General features: G+C 39.1%; 1 protein-coding gene across 1 annotated transcript in view; it reads right to left on the bottom strand.

The window, feature by feature from the left end:
* The window catches only part of LOC122562216 (dynein axonemal heavy chain 17-like), a 471020-nt gene that overhangs the window by 15003 nt on the left and 432970 nt on the right, over window positions 1–23047 (bottom strand). Inside the window, exons 70-75 of the mRNA XM_088000362.1 lie at window positions 17627–17820; window positions 16679–16827; window positions 13847–13974; window positions 11047–11274; window positions 5162–5353; window positions 1709–1888 (exon numbers count right to left, since the gene is read on the bottom strand). Coding sequence (XP_087856488.1) covers window positions 1709–1888; window positions 5162–5353; window positions 11047–11274; window positions 13847–13974; window positions 16679–16827; window positions 17627–17820 — 1071 coding nt within the window. The remainder of the gene's footprint in view (window positions 1–1708; window positions 1889–5161; window positions 5354–11046; window positions 11275–13846; window positions 13975–16678; window positions 16828–17626; window positions 17821–23047) is intronic.

Raw genomic sequence — 23047 nt, 5'->3', positions numbered from 1 at the left:
GAAAGCAAGAGAATGGGGTTGAGAAACATATCGGTCGATCAAACAGTGGAGCAGATTCGATGGGCCGAATGGCCTAATTATGCTCCTTTATCTTATGGTCTTATCTCAGTGCCTGGACATCCCATCCTAAGACTGTTCACAATATTCCAAATATGGTCTGAGCAGAACCTTTTGCAGCTTCTGCAGTACATCTTTGTTCTTATATTCTAGCCCTCTTGGTCCAACTATTTTCAACTGCTTCATCGATAATCTTTCTTCCATTATAAGGCAGGAAGTACAGATGTTTGATGATGATGACAATATCCAAGCTTGGACTGATACATCTGCACGTAATATTGCATCACACTAGTGTCTGGCAATGGTCATTCCCAATATGAGTGAATCTAACCATCTTCCCTTAGCATTCAATGACATTGCCATCACTAACTCTCCAGCTATCAATACCCTGGGTGTTAACATTGACTGGAAACAAATTGGAACAGCCATATAAAGAGAATGGCTACAATGGCAGATCAGAAATGAGACATTAAGTAGATAGCTCCTGACCACCACAAAGCCCTTCCACCACTTACAAGGAAGCAGAGTGGAAACATGATTTTACCTTCATTTGTAGTGTTGGTCTTGTGAGTTTTTTGCCAAGGGGACTGGAGGCCTGATTGCTTATGATTTTATAATCGTTGAAATGAAGAGATGGGGATTAGTAATTTATTGCATTTAAAAAGATAGAAAATCAGTCAATGTATGTGCATATCAAAGTATATGGGCAGGAGCATTAAACTCTATAGTTATTCCCTTTTCATTCTTCCCTATTTCATCAATATAAATGCTATTACATTTCAAACTTTTATCAGTTCTGATAAAAAATCATGGCAACTGTCAACTGTTTCTCCCTCCACAGATACTGCCAGACATGTTGAATATTTACATAATTTTCTGCTTTTATCTGAGATTTGGCTGATTTAGCATGAAGGGAATCAAGCTAAGAACTAAGGAATTCCTGCATACCCAGTTGAAGTCCAAAATAAAAACTACACAGACTTGTAAGATGCACTGAGTCCAAAGGTAGGTGACATTTTAGATTAGATTCCCTACAGTGAGGAAACAGGCCCTTTGGCCCAACAAGTCCACGCTGACCCTCCAAAGAGTAACCCACCCAGACCCATTACCCTACTCATGCACCTATCATTATGGGCAATTTACCATGGCTAACTCACCCTGACCTGTACATCTTTGGACTGTGGGAGGAAACCGGAGCAAACCCATGCAGACATGGGGAGAATGTGCAAATTCCACACAGACAGTCGCCCGAGGTTGGAATTGAACCTGAGTCCCCGGTGCTGCGAGGCAGCAGTGCTAACCACTGAGCCACCATGTTGCCCAATGTTCCCACAACTGCAATGGAGGTTTCCAAAACTGTTGACTGACTTCAAGGTCATTAAAGGGGCGATCCTGAAACTCCTAAACCCAATTAGCTCCATCGTTGTATTTGAATTCTAGGATAACACTTGTTTATATTTTTATTTGCCCAGTCTGGGATCTTCAGATTAGTATTACATCACAAATAACATAATTTAATACAATGTAAGACCAATGCTACCAGGTTTCATGAACACTGATTGCCAGGAAGATACATAATAAAAAACACATAAAAATGCAGTTGATATTAACATATGACAATAATGAATCTTTTTAAAGAAGCTTATCTTACTTTGTAATCAGAATTGGGTGGGATAGGGAAGCCTGGTGCAAGCAAAAGTTCTCCATCCAGCATTTCATTTTTGATGTATTCCTCTAGATAGGTACGACATAGTTTGCGATCCCAGTCATCAGTGATGTGGCCTCCATACATTATTTCACCAAAGAGATAGCGTAAATCATCCCAGGGAACCTATTATGAAATGTAGTTTGCCATGATAAAAAAAAACTGTAGTTGCTGAGCTTCTGTTTTAAAAATATAAATGAATAATACTATTGGGTCCTCAGGATTATTCCATTCAATGGATCAACAATGCAACAAATCTTAAGCTTCACTTTATCTGTGATACCGCTTCAACGGGTTAAGTACTGAGGAAAGATTATACAAATTAGGTCTGTTTTCTGGAATTTAGAAGCTTCAGGGGAGATTGAAGTCTTCAAGATATTAACAGAAGAAGACAGGATGGATAAAGATAAACTATTTCCACTGGTTGAAGATTCTAGCATGAAGGGACATAGCCTAAAAATTAGGGCCAGATCATTCCAGAGAGATCTTAGGCAGCATTTTGACAAAGGTGGATGTTTGGAACTCTCTTTCACAAATGACAGCTGATGCTAGATCAGTTGTTAATTAAATCTGAGATAGATATATTTTTGTTAAGTAAAAATATTAAGGGCTTTGGATTATTAAGGAAGGTGTATAGAAAGTTTATGAGAAGATTTGTAGCTCGGGTGCTCGTTGCTGTGGTTCTGTTCGCCGAGCTGGAAGTTTTTGTTGCAAACGTTTCGTCCCCTGTCTAGGTGACATCCTCAGTGCTTGGGAGCCTCCTGTGAAGCGCTTATGTGGTGTTTCCTCTGGCATTTATAGTGGCCTGTCCCTGCCGCTTCCGGTTGTCAGTTTCAGCTGTCCGCTGTAGTGGCCGGTATATTGGGTCCAGGTCGATGTGTTTGTTAATGGAGTTTGTGGATGAGTGCCATGCTTCTAGGAATTCCCTGGCTGTTCTTTGTTTGGCTTGCCCTATAATGATAGTGTTGTCCCAGTCGAATTCATGTTGCTTGTCGTCTGCGTGTGTGGCTACTAGGGATAGCTGGTCATGTCGTTTCGTGGCTAGTTGGTGTTCATGGATGCGGATCATTAGCTGTCTTCCTGTTTGTCCTATATAGTGTTTTGTGCAGTCCTTGCATGGGATTTTGTACACTACATTAGTTTTGCTCATGCTGGGTATCGGGTGCATCGTTCTGGTGAGTTGTTGTCTGAGTGTGGCTGTTATAAGTCCTAGTGGTCACAGTAGTCTGGCTGTCAGTTCAGAGATGTTCTTGATGTATGGTAGTGTGGCTAGTCCTTTGGGTTGCGGCATGTCCTTGTTCCGTTGTCTTTCCCTTAGGCATCTGTTGATGAAATTGCGAGGATATCCGTTTTTGGCGAATACCTTGTATAGGTGTTCCTCTTCCTCTTTTTGCAGTTCTGGTATGCTGCAGTGTGTTGTGGCCCTTTTGAATAGTGTCTTTATGCAACTTCGTTTGTGTGTATTGGGGTGGTTGCTTTCATAGTTCAGGACTTGGTCTGTGTGTGTGGCTTTCCTGTGTACCTTTGTGGTGAATTCTCCGTTTGGTGTTCTCTGTACCATCACGTCTAGGAATGGAAAGCAGTAATGCAAAGGTTAGAACAAACAGTCTTACCACAAATTCAACCCAAACTCTGGGACAGATACGTTGATGACACCTTTGTAATCATTAAAAACACGGAAATAGAGAAAACACACCGGATCATCAACTCCACACTCACAGGAATCCGATTCACGAGAGAGGAAGAAAAGGACAACCAACTCCCATTCCCAGACGTGATGGTACAGAGAACACCAAACGGAGAATTCACCACCAAGGTATACAGGAAAGCCACACACACAGACCAAGTCCTGAACTATGAAAGCAACCACCCCAATACACACAAACGAAGTTGCATAAAGACACTATTCAAAAGGGCCACAACACACTGCAGCACACCAGAACTGCAAAAAGAGGAAGAGGAACACCTATACAAGGTATTCGCCAAAAACGGATATCCTCACAATTTCATCAACAGATGCCTAAGGGAAAGACAACGGAACGAGGACATGCCACAACCCAAAGGACTAGCCACACTACCATACATCAAGAACATCTCTGAACTGACAGCCAGACTACTGCGACTACTAGGACTTATAACAGCACACAAACCAACAGCCACACTCAGACAACAACTCACCAGAACGAAGGACCCGATACCCAGCATGAGCAAAACTAATGTAGTGTACAAAATCCCATGCAAAGACTGCATAAAACACTATATAGGACAAACAGGAAGACAGCTAACGATCCGCATCCATGAACACCAACTAGCCACGAAACGACATGACCTGCTATCCCTAGTAGCCACACACGCAGACGACAAGCAACATGAATTCGACTGGGACAACACTACCATTATGGGGCAAGCCAAACAAAGAACAGCCAGGGAATTCCTAGAAGCATGGCACTCATCCACAAACTCCATCAACAAACACATTGACCTGGACCCAATATACCAGCCACTACAGCGGACAGCTGAAACTGACAACCGGAAGCAGCAGGGACAGGCCACTATAAACGCCGGAGGAAACACCGCAGAAGCGCTTCACAGGAGGCTCCCAAGCACTGAGGATGTCACCTAGACAGGGGACGAAACGTTTGCAACAAAAACTTCCAGCTCGGCGAACAGAACCACAGCAAGGTGTATAGAATTAGGCCATATATCAGCTACGATCTCATTGAATGGTGGAATAGTCTCGATGGGCTGAATGGCCTACTACTGTTCCTATGTACCTCGCCCCCCCAGCCCTTCTATCAATATGTAGTAGTGAACAAACTACACCAAATTAAGATCACACCTTGACACTGACAACCCCCATAACATAGTTGTTTTACTGCTCTTATTTTCTCTCATGTCTCATAAATCCATCTGGTTAATTGATCTAAAGTAACAGAATGATCAAATTGATTGTGGACAGTCCTTCTTATGAGCATAACTTGTAACACAAATCTCTCTCTTGCTTAGAGGACAGTTGTAAGAAGTGAAAACTGGCACAATTTAAATGTACAGCTGCTCTGCTATCTATTGTACCTTATTTCCATACATTTGTAGTTCCAGTCCCCAATCCATTCCCCCTTTCTCTCTCTAGTGTTAAGATTAGATTAGATTCCCTAGAGCGTGGAAACAGTTGTTCTTCCTTACCAACTATGAAGGAGAGATTAATATCAACACCATTGAGAAGGCAGTGGGATCAGAAGGAATAAATTGCTTGTTAACTTCTTTCATCCACTCCATAATATGAAAATATTTGTCAGTTTGATCACATAAATTTATCATGTTGCAGACTGAAATGATTTTTTCAAGTTTTCATCCATTCGAAATTGGAGATCTACATGACTAACTTTGTTTACTTTATACCTTGGGATTAGCTTCCAAATAGTTGTACAGAACATAAACAGAAATTGTAAGATCTCCATTGTTAAATGGGTAGGCTCTGTTCCATCCTTGTGCTCCGAATTTACGCCTCTCAGCAACCACGGCATGAAAATAACAGAGAGCGAAAAGGATGCATTTGAATTCTGATTCTTTGGAACACATCTCCAAGGTATCCTGCGTTAAAAAGAAATAAACAGTTAAGGACTCTTAACTATTAATAAAATAATTCGTAAGATTAATATTGTATCAACATTAATTGCTAATATCAAGGTATTTGCATTATTGTTGTTAAAGGTTGCAAATATAAATGATTAATGTGCCAAATATATGACTCATCATATGCCCATTGGTTTAATCAAAAATCCATAAGTTTATAATAGTAGTTTGAACCAATAAGAATTAGCTGTGCATTGTACTCTTGATACCACATGTTATTTTCTACACTGAATTTATAATCAGCGATATAGCAAGACAACAGTGATTTCACAATTAGAATTTACCGCCTGTATGGTGCTTGCTGGCCATGCATCTTTCCAAATCAGGGTAACGTTGTAATGACTTTATATTAATTCAGGAAACAAATGGATGCTCTAATGTACAGACTTTACTAATCTTTTGATAATTAAGATGGGGAGAATTGCCTGTCTTCTCTGCAATTATTCTATGAATAGTAATAACAGTCAATGGACTAGAGTAGAAGGACTAGGTAGGGGTAGGTTAAAGTTGGAGTGTAGGGTTGGGAATATGTGGCTTTCCATGTGAGGCCAGAAGCACCCTTTCTCCTTTCGGTCCAACTTATATTGGGGTAGCCTTCAGATTACAGATCTGCTTTAGCATTGTGTGGAAAATCAGAGCAGACTTCTCCCACAGGTCCAGTGAACATGCCATCACAGCATATCTTTGATGTAATATTTGGATTAATTTAGGAAGTTGCCTCCTATTTTGTATGAGTGTTTTATTTTCTTGCTGAACCACACAGATTAAAATCAACAATGGGGGAAAAGAGTTAAGTTCTGAGTATCTAAGCAACCTATCACTTTTTATATCTCACTTGCCCAAATGTTAAAATTTGTCATTTTCATTATAGTTCAGCAATGTGTAATATAATATATCATAGAACATGTGCTCTGTTTTGACTTCCAATTCAAAATACTTGTATAAGTTAGGTGAAATGCAGATGATTTGTGGCAATTCTTCCTGCAAATCATACATCATCCTGATTTCACAGAATCACAGAACTGTTACAGTGCAGAAGGAAGTCATTCAGTCCAACATACCTGCATTGACTCTCCGAATAAACAATTCACCTACTATCATTTTCCATCCTTCTCTCTGTAATTTTGAGCTTTTTTTCCAGATAGTATAATTTCCTTTCAAATACTTCAATTGAACCTGGCTCCCCTACAGTGTCAGGCAGTGCATTCCACTGCTACAAGAAACAATTGCTTTTGCTTCTTTTAATTCTTACTTTAAATCTGTGCCCTCTCAACCCCTTCATAAGTGGGAACAGTTTCTTCCTAATGACTGTCCAGAACTTGCATGATTTTGAAGACTTCTATGAAATATCCTCTCAGTCTTCTTTTCACAAAAAAACAATTCTAACTTCACCAGTTTTCTAACTGAAGTCCCTTATCTCTGGTAACATTTACATAGACATTTTCTGCATGACCTCCAATGCCTTCACATTTTTCCTATGTGTGTTACCAGGAACTAGACGCAATACTTGATCAGTGATTTTAATACAACTACCTTGCTTTTACTCTCTGGCTGTATTACTAAAGTCTACGATATCAAATGCTTTACTAACCATTCTTTAAATCTGTCCTTCCACCTAAATTACTTAGTGCATATGAATTCAGTTCCATCTTTTCTGCACCCACTTTAATTCATGCCCTTTATCTTATATTGTCTCTCCATGTTCTTCGTAATGAATCCCTTCACATTTCTGATATTGAACTTAGCTGCATCCTGTCCTCCCATTCCACCAAACTGCCTATGTCCCTTTGAAGTTCACAGCTATCCACTCACAGTTCACAATGTTGCCAAGTATAACTCACAAATAATAAAATTCTGTCCTGTGTATCAAGTTCTACTCAATTAATATTTATCAGGGTAACAAGGATCCCATGTTGATCCTTAGGGAATTTTGCTACGTACCTTCCTCCAGCCTGAAAAGCATCCATTACCTAATACGTTTGTTTCCAGTTCATCAGATAATTATGTATCCATGTTGCTATTGTCTCTTTTATTCTATAAGCTTTAACTTTGTTTACAAGTCTGTTATGTTGCACTATATCAAACACCTTTTGGAAGTCCGGAGAAACCACACTCACCGTATTGCCTACATCAACTCTCTCTGTTACCTACCTATTTAAAACCTTCAGCTAGTTATTCTATCATGGTTTTCCTTAAGAAGTCCATCCTAGATTTGCCAATTAACCCACCTTCATTGCTGTGATTAAGTTTGGCCTGAATCATTGTTTCTAACAGTTTCTCTACCATCAAAGTTGTGGGTTTCCCCCTTTTTTTGAACAATGACGTAATATTTCCAATTGTCTAGTCCTCTAACACTATTACTGAATCTAAGAAAGATTGTAAAATGATGGTAAGTAACTCTGCAATTTGTACTATTACATCATCTGGTAATTTTGGATGAATCTCATTCTGTCTTCATGCTTTATGCTCTTTACATCCAGCCTTTCTAATATCTTTTTATCAACTTTAAGCCCTTTTAAGGTCTAAATGACATCAACATTTTTCAGAGGTCTGAGGAGTGTCTTATTTGTTGTAAAGACATGTGGAGAGTACTGACTTAATAACTCAGCTACCCTTTAATAACTCAGCTATTCTTTCCACATAATACCCCCTTTCAAGTCTCCAATCAGCCCTTTTACTGATTTTCTACTCATTATACACCTACAGAAGACACTGACAATCCATTTTTTTGTTGGATCCTATTCTCATTTCACAATCCCTTTTTGATTCTCTGATTTGTTCCAATTTACCTCTGAATCTTCTAAAGTGAGCCTGGCTGTCAATTGTATTTTCCATGGTAAATGGGGTTAGTGACTAAATGCTAATAACTAAACTGCATCATTAATAATGCCAGATAACGTCACATGTAATGTAACTAAGATGTAAAGAGTGTAAGAAATTAAGAAGAGTTTATCATTTCTACTAATATGGCTTTCGGTCCTTTTCTGTTGAAAACATTCACATCTCAGTTGTGATATAATTTATACTCAACATCCATCATTACTCAACAAGTGTGATGTTGGAAAAGCACAGCCAGTGAGGCAGCATCCGAGGCGCAGGAGAGTCGACGTTTCGAGCATAAGCTCTTCATCAGGGATGAATGTCGACTCTTCTGCTCCTTGGATGCTGCCTGACTGACTGTTTTTCCAGCACCATACTTTCTGATCTCCAGTATCTGCAGTCTTCACTTTTTCCCTATCCATCATTAGTGCATCTTTTCTTTTTTGTGATCTGGACTGGATCTGAAATTCTTCTTCTTTGAAGGTAACCTACCATTCAGAAATGTCTTAGCCTGCAAATATTTTAATCCATTTGATTCAGCCCCAGATCTGATGTTCCCCACTGGAATTGGATTTTCCCCAGTTAACCATTTTTATTTTGGATTGTTCTTTGAACTTTTACATTGCATCATAAAGTTTAGGGTGACAACGATCACTGTCACTTAATGTCCTCCTAATGACACTTGATCCACTTGGCTCATCTCATTCCCAAGAACCAAGTCTAGGAGTGCCACTCTTCTTGATGGGTTGGAAATATTCTAGTATAGAAAGGTTTCATGAACACATCCTCACTATTCTTTACACTTCTACTGTCCCAGTTTATATTTGAATAAGAAATATTTCTCATTTTTACCACCCTATAATTTTGCACATTTAATTTCTTGCAAACTTGTTCATCTACATCCTTCTCACTCGTTGGTGGCCTATATGTAACACAGAGGAATGTAATTTCACTTGTTCCACTTGTTGGGTATAAACAAATAGATTTTTCCCTGACCCCTGTTGGAACTTCTTTCCCCAGCAATGTTATGATTTCCCCTATCAGTACTACTAACCCTTTCTCTTTTTTACATTCTTGAACACCTTATATCCAAAAAAATTAACACCCCAGTTTTGCCTTTCAATTAGATTCCCTACAGTATGGAAACAGGCCCTTATGGCCGACAAGTCCACATTAACCCTCTGAAGAGTAACCCACCCAGGCCCAATCCCCTACCCTATATTTACCCCTGACTAATGCACCTAACACTATGGGCAATTTGCTTGACCTACATATCTTTGGACTGTGGGAGGAAACAGGAGCACCTGGAGGAAACCCAGCAGACACAGGGAGAATGTGCAAACTCCACGCAGACTGTCAACCAAGGCTGGAACGAACCCGGCTCATTGGTGCTGGGAGGTAGCAGTGCTAACCACTGAGCCACCATGCTGCCTTAAAGCATGGGGATGGCAGGGATCTGAGGAGGTGTGGCACAGCTGGAGCGCTCACTGTTTTCTGAGTCTGTCACCAGTTTTCCTACTTTCATCAGTGAGAGTATCAGAGGCCTGAGGAGCAGCAAACACCCACAAGAAAATAAAGCATCACGAACTTGAAGCTACCCAGATCTCTTGCAGGTATATCACCCATGATAGTGGTAGTGGTGGCATTCGAACTCATGACTCAACAGAGACTGGAGCTTAAATTCAGTGCCTTAGACCACTTGGCCACACTTATTAGATTCCCTACAGTATGGAAACAGGCCCTTCAACCTAACAAGTCCACACCGACTCTCCGAATAGAAACTCAAGCAGACCCATTCCCCTACCTTATATTTACCCCTCATTAATGCACCTTACACTATGGACAATTTAGCATGGCTAATTCACCTGACTTTCACATATTTTGTATTGTGGGAGGAAACCGGAGCACCCAGAGGAAACCCATGCAGACATGGGGAGAATGTGCAAACTCCAGGTGGACAGTTGCCCGAGGTTGGAATCAAACCCAGGTCCCTGGCGCTGAGAGGCAGCCATGTTATCAAACTGAGCCATCGTTTCTTTGAACCAGGTTCCTTTCTCCTTTTTCTGAACTCAACTATTAACTTACTATCCTCTATTAAGTGCTATCTATTTCTTCCAGTATTCCGTGTATCGTAGTATTCCTCTCTTCGTGTTCCTCTCTTAGTTCCCACACCATTGTCAAATTAATTTGAATCCTCCACAAGAGCACTAACAGTTGACTGCACAAGAAATTCAGTTCCATATCTAATTAGGTGTAATCTGTCTGTCTTGCACATGTCCTCATCCACAACAGCGTAGTTGCTTCTTAAAGAACAACTGAAATGGCCTAGGATACCACTCAGTTCTATTCAAAAGGTGGCTCACCAACTCAAGGACTTTCAATCTGTGCAGTAAAGGTTGGACTAAGTACCGCTGAATTTAAAAAAAAGTTGAAAGCTCTTGAGTATAGCTTAAAAATAACTTTTAAACACCATTATAAATTTCAGCATGTGAAAGCAGATATTTCAAAAATTCATTGCGTCCAGTACAACTGCATTTTTATTTGCAATCCAAATTTCAAATGGTAATATATCTGAGCTGACAGAAAAAGGCCAAAAAGAAATCTAAGTCCTGTTTCAAAGCACAGTCATATTGGACTCGAAACATTTATTCTGTTTCTCTCTCCATCAAGGCTTTCTGATCAGCTGAGCTTCTCCAGCACTTTCTTTTTTTATTTCAGATATCCAGCATTTCAAGCAGTGCTTTGCCTTCGAAAGAAATCTAACATTAAGAAAAACTGCCCCAATGACTAGGCTATGAGTAAGGTCAAGATTATTTGTATTTTATTTTTACCTGGTTAAATAAGTCCAAAGCTTTGTGAAGGTTGGCATACATTCCTGTTGGGGGTTCATTGGTGATTTTAATGGAATTTTCTAATAATCCTTGGGGAATAATATGTGACTCAGGTGATCCTGCTGGCTCAGCAGTCATAAATACACGATAATCGTTGTGGCTGTTAAAACTATAAAGTTCCACTTTCTTATCCAATGTACCCAGCCATTTAGCAACTAGATGAATGTTCTGCAAAAGATTTAATCCAAATATATGAAGAACTGATCAATAATTCTAGAAATATATCATAGACATTTATCATTCTTGACTAATTTGGCACGATTTGAATAAACATTAGTTGCTTAAAATTTATTTATTAATTTAATGGCAAGTTGAATGTGTGGTTCAAGGATTAGTGAGGGAGCAATGGGATCCAATTTAAGCAGCGCTGATAACAATGCTTGGAAAAAGAAGCACCTATACCTGTATCATTTGAACGGCCTTCACCTGAACTGTGATGATACAACTGTCATGGAGAATTATGTAACTCATTTAAAGCCCTCTCTAAATCCTCAAGAATTTATAAAAATGGAATGGTTCATTTGAAATGAGATTTGGAAATGAAAATCTTGAGCATGCTAATCTGTGTGACAGGGAGGAACAACATGTACAAACATAAGAATGCAATGACAAATAAGGTTAGACTGATGAACAATGGTCCAAAAACAGAACTGAAGACTGTTTTATTGGAATATGTGTAGCATTCCGAACAAGATGGACAAATTGATATGGGCACTAGAAATAAGTATGATACGATAGCCATTATTAAAGCCATGGTTGCAACATGAAGACGACAGGGAACTGAATATTAAAAGATATATGACATCTTGGAAGGGCAGGAAGAAAGGAAAAGGAGGTGAGATAGCTCTGTCAATGAAAAGTGTAATATTGAAAAATTATTTTGACTAGGAATATCAAAATATAGAGATAGTTTGCATGGAAATAAGAAATTGCAAAGAAAGGAAATCAATCATGGGAGTAGTTTAAAGATTACCCTGACAACAGTAGTTACACAGTAGGACAAAGTGTAATGATCCCCATGGAGACTGATAAATTTAAAAAATTGAATTGCAAGAGATTGATAGAATGAATTGTACAAGATTTCACATTTGAACACCTTTGCTGTGACAATCAAACTAAAATCTACATAGACTAACTCTATGGCAATTTAGATTTAAGGCATACTTTGAGTGCGTTCTTAGAAGAGTTACCACTTCACTTATAGATGAGCGTTTCTTTTTACTACTGGTCATTTAACTTTCATTCTGCACAAAAGGTCATCTTGTGTTAGCTATAGGGCATTTTCATATCCTTGGTTGAAATATTATAAATATTTTTTGGAGTCTTTATGTTACACATATAAAAGAGCATTATATTAAACATAGTCTGGATCCTGCAATGTTATCTGTGAATGGCCCAGAGGTTTCACAATTTATTTGGTCAAATTACCTTTGCCAAGAACAACCCTTCTGGCTTTACTGACTGCTATGAACTGTACTTCAAGGAAATATCCCTATAATACACTTTTACCCTTTATTATTTTTTTAAAAAGTTAGACACTAAGGATACATCTTATAGGAGTCTGAATGATGTGGGCTGTGACGGAATTGGACAAGAAGTTTGATAAGGCCCATCCTTACACTGAAATCAACCTGTTCTGTCTTTTATTCTTTCACAAGTAGCGTGGTCAGATTCTCATTAATTGACTGGAGTTAATGCTTGTGTAATGCCTTGTTAATACTGTAACTTGCTGAATTAATATTCAGCCTCCATTACAAAGCTCAACAACCAAGCTAAATGTTGGGAAAACCCAACAAGGAAAACAGCAATGGATACCTGGTGGATATCCATGCTGGACACTGGGCAATAACATATCAGGACATAAATCTGCCAACCCAACATAACCATTATGGGAGCTCTCCAATACACTGTTAAGTTGCAACTCAGGTCACACTGATGACTATTGAGAAGGCTGCAGCAGGAACATTTTGCACATATGACTGTCATCAGCTTATGTGATGTACCAGGCTGCATCTGAGAGCTGCTTGCAGTGTCCATGCATTGCCTTGCCTTGCTGTGTCTTGCCTATTAATCCATTGATCTTTTAGCCTAAGCTGTTGTCAGTTTGAGGGGCTCTTACACATTGACACACTGACAGGCTACTTATCATGTCCCTACAAATGTTCTCAATTTTATTCATTAAGAAAAGAACGAAAATATTTTATGTAATTAGTGGAATAAAGAAAGCAAATAAATAAAATCAAATAACTCTGCCTACATTTTCTACAGTTGTTGAAAAATGTGGTGCTGGAAAAACACAGCAGGTCAGGCAGCATCCGAGGAGCAGGAGAATCGACGTTTCGGGCATAAGCCCTTCTTCAGGCTCATGCCCGAAACGTCAATTCTCCTGCTCCTCGGATGCTGCCTGGCCTGCTGTGTTTTTCCAGCACCACATTTTTCAACTCTGGTACTCCAGCATCTGCAGTCCTCACTTTCTCCTACATTTTCTACAGCATACCATACCACATTCTGTATTAAAATGAGATTCCTCCCACTATAAAATAATTGGAAAACATTTAAACTGACTGAAAAAAATGGTAAAAAAGACTTTTTAAAAATTTCAAAGTGTCTAAAAAATTGTCAAGATTTTTTGGCTGACCATCGACATAACCTTTAAAGCAGCTAAAGAAAATGGTAATTTGGTTGATTGAATGTACAGTTTTACATTGTATAACATTGACACTTTAAATGTATTTATTACCTGAAGAATAACCCAGTGTCCATCTGCAGCTGCTTCATCCAAAGCTTGCTCTGCCACTATTTCCTGTCCCTGTCCCAACGATACATTATGAAATTTGCCATTGTCAATGGTAAAGCCCAATTTCTTGCCTATAAACAAATAAAAAAGATATTATAAACCTGTGTTAAGGCTTCTGTGAATAACAGCACAAATATTATCTTGAGTGTATGTTATGAAATTTGCCATTGTTAGGAATAACACTTTCTGATGATGACATTGGAAATATCAAAATTGCTGCATTTCTATTATCCAACTTTGCAAACATAGATGTACTTATATATAGTATTCATATATATAAAAAAGTACTTTAACAGAAATGAGCTTAGAAAGACTATTAAACAGTGAGAACAATTTACTACAATTACATTTGATGCATGGTATTTATCTGATCGTAAGCAAAAGGGTTAATGGGTGAATAATATTTTTCAAGTCACATTTATCTTGGAACTTATAGCAACAATTAAGCTTATTCTTTGCCGGCTTTTTTGAATGGTCTGCAAGGACATTCCTAATGTTGATATTATACTTTATTACAATGTCCATTTGATTTAGCATCACTGAGAATATTGAGGATTCTGCTTTTGCTTTAAGCCAATTCCGAACTTCCATTTCACCTGAAAATTAATATGTTCAGTAAGCTCTTGTTGGGCTGATCATGGATCTCGTGCTTCAAATCCATCTGCTTTTCTTTGCACCAACCTTCCCCTCTGAGTTCTGCTTTCAGAAAGTCAAGAATGACTTTCTGCACAGCCACACTTGTTCTGACATACATAGGCCACTAACTTAGAAAGGCATTCAGAACAATCTTAACCCCTAAAAGGGTACTACACAAGATAAGAACACATGGTGTAGGGGTTAAGATATTAACATGGGTAAAGGATTAGTTAGCTAAGATAAGTTGTAACTTGTTGAGTGCCACCGTGCTGGGCCACAAGTACTTACAATGTACATCAACAGTTTGGATGAAGGGACTGAATGTAAGGTAGCTAAATATGCTGCTGACGGCAAGATCAATTGGTAATTAAGTTGTCAAGAGGAGTTAATGAGCCAGCAAGGGGAGATATTTAGGTTAAGGAAGTAGGCAAAAATTTGGCACATGGAGTCTCATGTGCACAAAGGTGAGAAACAGAAAGTTTATAGAAAATCTGAATGGAGAGAAGGCTGAACTTGATGGTTGAGTGAACTTGGTGTCTTGTTAACTGAATCACAAATTTGAAGTTGAGACCGTAATATGTTGGCCAATATCTTATCAAATTATGGAGTAGCTTCAAGGACTGAATGGCCTTCTCCTACTCCTAAGTTCTATGTTTCTAGAACTTAACTTTGATGTGGCACCATATGTGAGTACTGGGTGTGGCAATTGGTCCAGTAAGGAGTTCCTTCAAATAAATAAGGTTGGACTGGCATGACAGGGATCGTGATGGCAGGGACTGTAGCATGTGGGAATATTCACTGCAGTTTAGAGGTCTCCTGTGGACAGTGGTAGTATCCCTACTTTTGAGCCCAGAAGTTTGGGCTCAAGTCCTACCTGCTCCAGAAGAGTGCAACACCTTTTCTGAACAGGTTGTTCAGTAAATATCTCTCTGCAATTAGGGAAGAGAGATTAGAGGTGTTCTCATTGAAGCATGTAAGATTCTCAAGGAACTTGATTAGTAAACATTGAGAGATTGCTTTTGCCATTCGAGAAATCTAAAACATGCAGACAGAGTCTTAGGATAAGCAACCAACCATTTGGACTGAGATGAGATTAAATTACTTCACTCAAAGAATATTGAAGCTTTGTAATTCTATATCTGGATAGATTCTGTATCCTCCACTGTTGGATGCATTTAAGGCTGCAATAGACAGATTTTTGGTCTCTGAAGAAATGAAGGAATATGGGGAATGGCTGGAAAAATGGAGTTGAAAGTCAAGATCAGTGATAACTGTAATGAATGGTGAAGCAGGTTCAATGATCGACCCCTGCTGCTAGTTTTTGTTTCCTTCTACTGTCACTGTCAGAAAACATGAAAGTATCATTTTGCAACATGGCTGATTGCACTGTGCAAAGATTTTCTTCTCTATTCCCTATGCTGCATTGCACTATCATACTACTGACTAAGATGTTATGTCACTACAACTCCCACTGCCATTGCAGGCTTTAAGTGGAAAGGTCGCCTCCTCCTCTGTAAACCATGTGAGAATACAAGACCACTGTTTGCTAAGTCCATCAATGAACATCAATTCCAGAATCACTCCACAGCACTTGCAGACACTTAGCAACAACAGAGCTTCTTAAAATTCAACTTTCTCACAAGTTAGTTACATAATATAATGCTTGTGCAGGACCAAGGTTGTAGCCTAATTCATTGTCTTGGAAAGGAAAGTGAATTCATTACCCGAGCCTGTGGAGGTCCAGGATCCTGATGCCACAAAAGCCCCAGTGACAAGCAAAATGACAAACTGCTTGAGGTAGTACCATGGATATGTTGCTCCCCCTTCAGCCTCAGCCCCAATTTCAACCCTCTTCTCCCTGGCAAACTGATGAATGGAAACCTTGCAGAATCAGTCACTGTAACTGGTTTTGCTCACATACTAGTTCATTGTGTGGGGGAATTTATGCCTCTTTTATTGACTTCCACACACGGAACAGATTGAAAATTAGCTGGTGAAATTTAAATGATGTCTGAGAGTTAATATATGTTGGGCTTTGAAATTACAGCAGCAAGTAAATTTTCCCATTTAAATTGGAGCCAGAGATTTGAATTCTTCCACAAATATGTATAAATTAATTGCCTCATTTAAGGCACCTACCCAATGCCTCCACATCCTTAAGTGGATCAACTCCTGGTGAGAGAATGAAGAATACTGGAATGGAAGGACTGCTTTCTTCATATGATTTTGCAAATTCCATACTACGGCCTTCCACATATTTAGCTCCGAGCTTCTCCTCCACAAAGCCACTGTAAAATTCCAAATAATGTTGTCGGATAAGGTTAAACCTTTGATATTGAAAGTTTGAAATTGAAATCCCAGTAGCCATTCTCACTATTAAAGTTCTCGGTATCCATTGCCATGACGGGACTTCCTTAGCTGGTTCCCCTTTTCCTGCCTCCACCCTCAGTTCTAAAGTTTCCTTCCCCTTATGTTGCTACCCGCTGTTGCCTTTAAAGTTCCCTGTGTCTTTTACCACCATCGGGACCACACTCGGCTGGAACTTCTTCCACTGCTACTTGTATTAATCAATCGCTGACACTAGATGGAGTATGGCCAGTCTAAATTCAGGGAGCTGGTTGGTGTTAGTAATATTTTGTTCCATTTTATATTTGTTTTTGCAAGGATAAGGTGGTTGAATAGCAAGGGGAGACGGTTAGAATTTCTCTTTTTGAAGATGACCGTTGTCTAGCACCTAAGTCACTTGCTACTTATCAGCCTGAGCCAGAATACTATCAGTCTTGTTCCATTTTAACACCATTGCTTCACTATGTGAGGAACTGTGAATAGTAAAACACATTGTGGAATCAAAATCGAACACATTCAATTCTTACCTGTATTAGATTAGATTACTTACAGTGTAGAAACAGACCCTTCTGCCCAACAAGTCCACACTGACCTGCCGAAGCGCAACCCACCCATACCCCTACATTTACTTGGAGGATAAATTTTCCTAAGTTACTTACTGGCATATCAACCAACAACAGTACATATATTCAAACTAATGTATATTTTACAATGATACATCATCAGGCTATGATACAGCACCTAACAGCATATGTCATTCTGTCCGGTCTCATACATCGCATCATGCATAGCTTCTCCATTGGCCCTTTATTTTTCCATTCTTGTGGCAATTTCTCCTTCTCTGGAGCTTCTGACTCCACAATTTTTTTCCAACGATTGGCTGAACCTTCTATGTCACTGTCCAGATTCTTAAACTGTTCCATTTCTGCCAAGACCTTTCAAGTAAAATCCATGTGATGAGATTTCCAACAAATATAGTTTTAGAATATAATCTAATGTTTTATTTTAGAATCAGTACATTAAACTGACCCACTAATGGTTTGCTTAATGTTCTTGTATTTGCATTTCAGAGAAAAATAGTCTGGGAAACCTTTTGTTTACCTGCTCAGTACATAAGGTAGCAAAGAGGTTTTCAAGTGAAGGGTGACAATCTCAAAGGCTTGTCACTGTCTCACTTCCTCAATTGTGATCTTACTCCCCACTGGAACTCCCAAGACTTTTTCCTTGTCTTTATACCATACACAAATGCTATCAGAGAGGCATAGTTAGGTTTCTAGACTGTCTTATTCCCATCTGTACCAGTTACCAGAACTTCTTATGTGGAATTTTATTGAGGCCCAGGGGATCTCAGCAGCTGACTGAAGATCTGACAAAAGACCTGCACTGTCTTTTCCCACTTAAGCATGCATCAAATCAGACATTCGAGAGGTCACCGGCAGCCTTCACCTGAAACAAGACCCCAGACCCCAGATGCAGGCCAAACATATGTTGCTGACCACTTATCAGGCAAATCTCAGAATGTTATCCAGGTACTGTTGCATACAGACATAGTCGACTTCAAATTGCACCACTGAGAAATTATGAATGATAGTGAGCATTATGCAATCATCAGCTTCTGACTGGCCAGCAGCTTTTGCACCAAGCAATATCATGGAGGAGGCTTCAGCTACCTTCAAAAGAGTACTTCTGGAGTTTCAGCATCATGGATGTCCCAGGACTATGGCACGTCACAGATTCATAGAGGATGGAAACAGACCCTTGGGTCAAATCAGTCCATGCTGACCATGTTTCTAAACTAAACTAGTCCCACCTGCCTGCACTTGGCCCACATCCCTCCAAACCTTTCCCATTCTTAAACTTATCCAAATGTCCTTTAAACATTGTAACTGTACCTGCATCCACCACTTTCTCTGGCAGTTCATTCCACACACAAACCACCCTCTGTCTAAAACCATTGCCCCTATATCCTTTGTTAGATCTTTCTGCTCTCACCTTAAAAATATGCCTCCTAGTTCTAAATTGGTGTGTGAGTGGAGGAGAATTCTTGGATTTGGGGTCACAGGAGGAATGGGGACAGAGGAAGCAAAGACAAGGGGTTGGCTCCATCATTGCCTGCACTGAGTGGCTTTGATCGAGGGCCTCATGCAGTCCCCTGCATCCACCAGCTGACAAACTATTGGTATAGATTGACTGGTAGGGCATGTAACATAGCAGCAGGGTTGTGTCAGTTGGGATAAGGCTGAGGTCCTTAAATGTACTTTTTAAGGGCTTAAATTAATTGAGGGGCAAGAAGAGCCTTATGGTGACAGAAATTGCATACATCATCATTGGGTTTAATTACATCTAAGAGTTTGAATTCAAGTTCACCATCTCTGAGAGAATATATTCCAAGCTTGGGACTGCTAGATAAAGCCCAGTGAATAAAAGAAAGAAGATCCCAAACTGCATGGATGCATGGAATGGGCTTTATTGTGCCTTCTCACCCTCCAATTTGACCCAAATCATCGACTTTCATATCCATTGAGGTCTTTAAGTTTGAGACAACCACTTCTTCAAAATCCATCTGCCTTTCAAATAGCTCAATGCCTTTTCTTATGTAACAGTAGCAATAATATTACAGATTATCTATATTTTCCCGGAGTAACAAGTGGGCTTTTGCATGTGTGAATACTATCAGGAGCCTGCTGTGAGTTTATAACAAGCATTAAACCCATGTGTCTATGGTCATGGTGGGGTTATGACAACCAGCAGAATACTCTTTTTGATTCTTTGGAGTCAGAAAAGAATATTCTAGCTTGTAAAGACAACTTCATTGGAACTTAACTTCATTGGAACTTGGTTTTCATTCAAACAAGCTAACTGTGGAGTTAAATGGCGATTAAGTGCATCAAGCGCATTTGGTAGCCCCATAATGCTGATGCTGAAGTTTACACTGGTCAGGATATTTGATATAAAGGAAATCAAGTACATCTAATGCTATTCCTTTGGAAGTCAATGTTAGCCATACAAAGGTCTTCGGAAAAGTTAGATCATCTGTATGAAAGAATGTGATTTCTTGCTAATTTATCAATATGTGGAATGTGTGACATTAATATAATAGCTAAATGCGTGTTGATCGAATGATAGATCAACAAATCCTTCACAGGAAAGAATGGTTTTGGATATAAGAAATCATTTCTTCTTATCTAATTAACTGAAAAATACTGTATATGCCTTTTTGCTATTAGTTTAAGAGTTTTATAGCTCACTTACTTCCTGACAAACAGAAAGTCCTGTTGCAAAACAAATCTACATCTGTGGAATTAATCTATTGTTTTACAAAGTAGGAGACAAAGGATTGACTTCTTCAGTTAGATAAAGGCTTGATCATTTTATTAATATTTCCTTCTGGATATTTTTTTCCATTTGATCTTGGTATATTTCTGTTGCTGTCAGTTCAAAACGGAGAAACAGGAGGACAATCAGTCCCTTGACCTTGCTTTATTGCTCATGTAGATCATACCTCAGCTATAATTTCAAGCCTTATATAAAGGGTAGTTCAAAGCTTAGTTGAACCCCTGAACAAAACAGCTGAAAATTATACTCAAGGTGGAGCACCTTTTGTTATTTTCCAAATTTGGTACTATTACATTGAGTGAACAACTATATTGTAACAGGAGTAGGCCATTCAGCTCTTGAGCTTGTTTTTGATAGAATTTCTTATATAGACAAATACATTGGACTTTTAGCACATGACCTTAATTACTGTGGAATCTACACCTGAAAAACAAAGTTTGGCTTTAGTAGTATTTATATTTGGACAACTTCATTGAAAATACTGAATACCATGTACACATTTGGTTTCACAACCAAGGAAAGATCATCTTTCCTTAGTGACAGTTGAACAAAGATTAAGTAGACTAATTCATGAGATAGGAGAATTGCCTTATAAGGAATATAGGAGTTGGCTGGGCTGATAAAGCTTAGAATTTAGAAGAGTGAGAGGTGATTTAATTGAAACATGAAATTCATAAGGAGCATGACAGTGTAGATCAGGCTTGTCCACTAGGGAGTTGGGAGCCACAATATGGGCCATCAGGGTTTCCCATTGACCTTTCAAACCTTTGTTTAAAATATAGAAAGTACGAATGGAAGATTGTGCAAGGAGATTCTCTTCCAATTTAAGGCAGGTTCTCATTCTGTCTCCCATGAATGTGGAAAAAAAACAACCTCTGATAGGAAGGGCAGTGTGCTGTTTGACCAAATAGCTTCATGAAGCTTGAGGTCTGCATATTGGGACCGACGGTGTCAGTGAGTTTGCAATAGTATAGGGTGGGAAAGAGAAAATAAGGAACCATCCTAACCTGTTAAGTATAGTGAAGACTAGCCCCATGTAGCCTGGCAGAGGTTGTCAAGAAAGGCGGAGCAAGGTGCTTGCGACAGGGGACCCTGGGTAAGCATGTGAGAGTGAGTGTATGTCAGCAGACAGTGAAAGTGGAAATGAGGGACAGAGGATGGTAGGGAGCGTGGTGGGTGAGAGAGTGTGAGGGATGGAGGGAGAGAAGGTGTTAAGGGAGTATGATGATGGGACAGAAGGAAATAGTGGGGGGGGAATATATGAGGGAGGATAGTAGAAGGTGAGAGTGAGGGAAAGGAAAATATTTGTGTACGGGTGAGAGAGAAAGTATGTGAGCATGTGGGAGAGTGTGTGAGAAATCTGAACACACATACCTCTCATTTCTCCTCAAACAAATATCCACACAGCTAGCTGGAAGAGGACAAAAACCCATACTGAAAGGCAATGCACTTCAAATTCTACTTTCACATGAATTCTACCAAGGCCAAGTTACAGTGCATGCAAACACAGGTGATTGCAAGTTTGCATTAATTAAATCCAACTCCTTAGCTTGGTGCTGGTCCCCTCCCTCACTGTTGGGGATCAGGACTGGGCATCTTGCTGTTTCATTCTAGCTGGGTTTCTTGACTGGGAAAACAAAACAAATTTTATGAATTGGCTCTGCTGCTTGGAACTTTTCATTGACCATTTATATTAATTACTCATGTAAATTATTGATTTTTTTTGCATTGGATTTTGTTTTCTTTGAAATTCATGTTTACTGCTGTGCTAAATCTTCCTTTTCAGAAACTTGCACACAAGTCCAAGCAGGAAAAATATTTAAATGAAGACTCCCATGTTGAAAGGTTGAACTATCCTGGGCAAATGCTAGGAGGATATTTGCCCTGCCTAAGGAATCAGGAACTAGGGACCACTGTCTTAGAATAAAGGGCTGGACTGAGATGAGGAGAAATTTCTTCATTAACAAGGTTGTCAACCTTGCAAATTCTTTATCTAGAATGTTAAAGATAATCAATTATTGGGTATTTTCAAGCCTGCAATTGCTGTATTCTTGATTCTAATGGAAACATGAGATATAGGGATATTGTGAAAGTGGAGGAAAATGATGGCAAAGATGGAAGTAAAGTAGATAGAAGATCTGTTATTATCTTAATGAATAGCAAAACAGGATCAAATGGCTGAATGGCTACTGCTCCTATTTCCTAAGACAGTATGGAAATTTGGAACCAAGAATATTTAATTACTCAAGAGTTGGTTTTATCTAAATCAAGATCTGAGAGCACAAATTAACAGGAGACTCAACAAAATAGAAAGTGACAGCTCTGGTTTTGAATCACAACTCTGTAAACCCAAGGAGATCCACAAGGCAGACCAAGTTTAATGAAGTCACTGGAAGAATAATTGTGTTACCAGATGAATACCAGGCATGATATCCCCGAAGCAAAATAATTAGGCAGTACTTATTCAGTGGATGTGATACATGCTGAACACCCATGATTCTTCAGGGAATACTCAGATTATTTTAATAAGGTCCAATTTGGGACCAATCTCTTGCATACACTACAACTCCATTGCTACCTTTTGGCTTTAAATAGAGGTAGCAACATAGTTTACCCCTTCAAGTACACTCTCCTGTTTGATTTCCATAAGAACCAGGGAAATTAAGCCACTTTTTTAACACACTTCCAATCCAGATTGCAGCCAATTCTCTATAAAATACCTTCAAGACACCATCTTAGTTAATTCCATGGTTTTCTTATTACCGATTTGCTTTAGTATACAAAACAGCATATTTTGCTCTGCTTATAAAAGCCTTTCGGTTTGCA

The sequence above is a fragment of the Chiloscyllium plagiosum genome, unplaced genomic scaffold (assembly GCF_037043375.1).
Source record: "Chiloscyllium plagiosum isolate Xiang-an unplaced genomic scaffold, Cpla_swu_hap1 HiC_scaffold_25, whole genome shotgun sequence".
In the NCBI taxonomy this organism is placed as follows: domain Eukaryota; kingdom Metazoa; phylum Chordata; class Chondrichthyes; order Orectolobiformes; family Hemiscylliidae; genus Chiloscyllium; species Chiloscyllium plagiosum.
The sequence above is the reverse complement of the archived record's forward strand: the minus strand, read 5'-3'. Positions and strand labels throughout refer to the sequence as shown.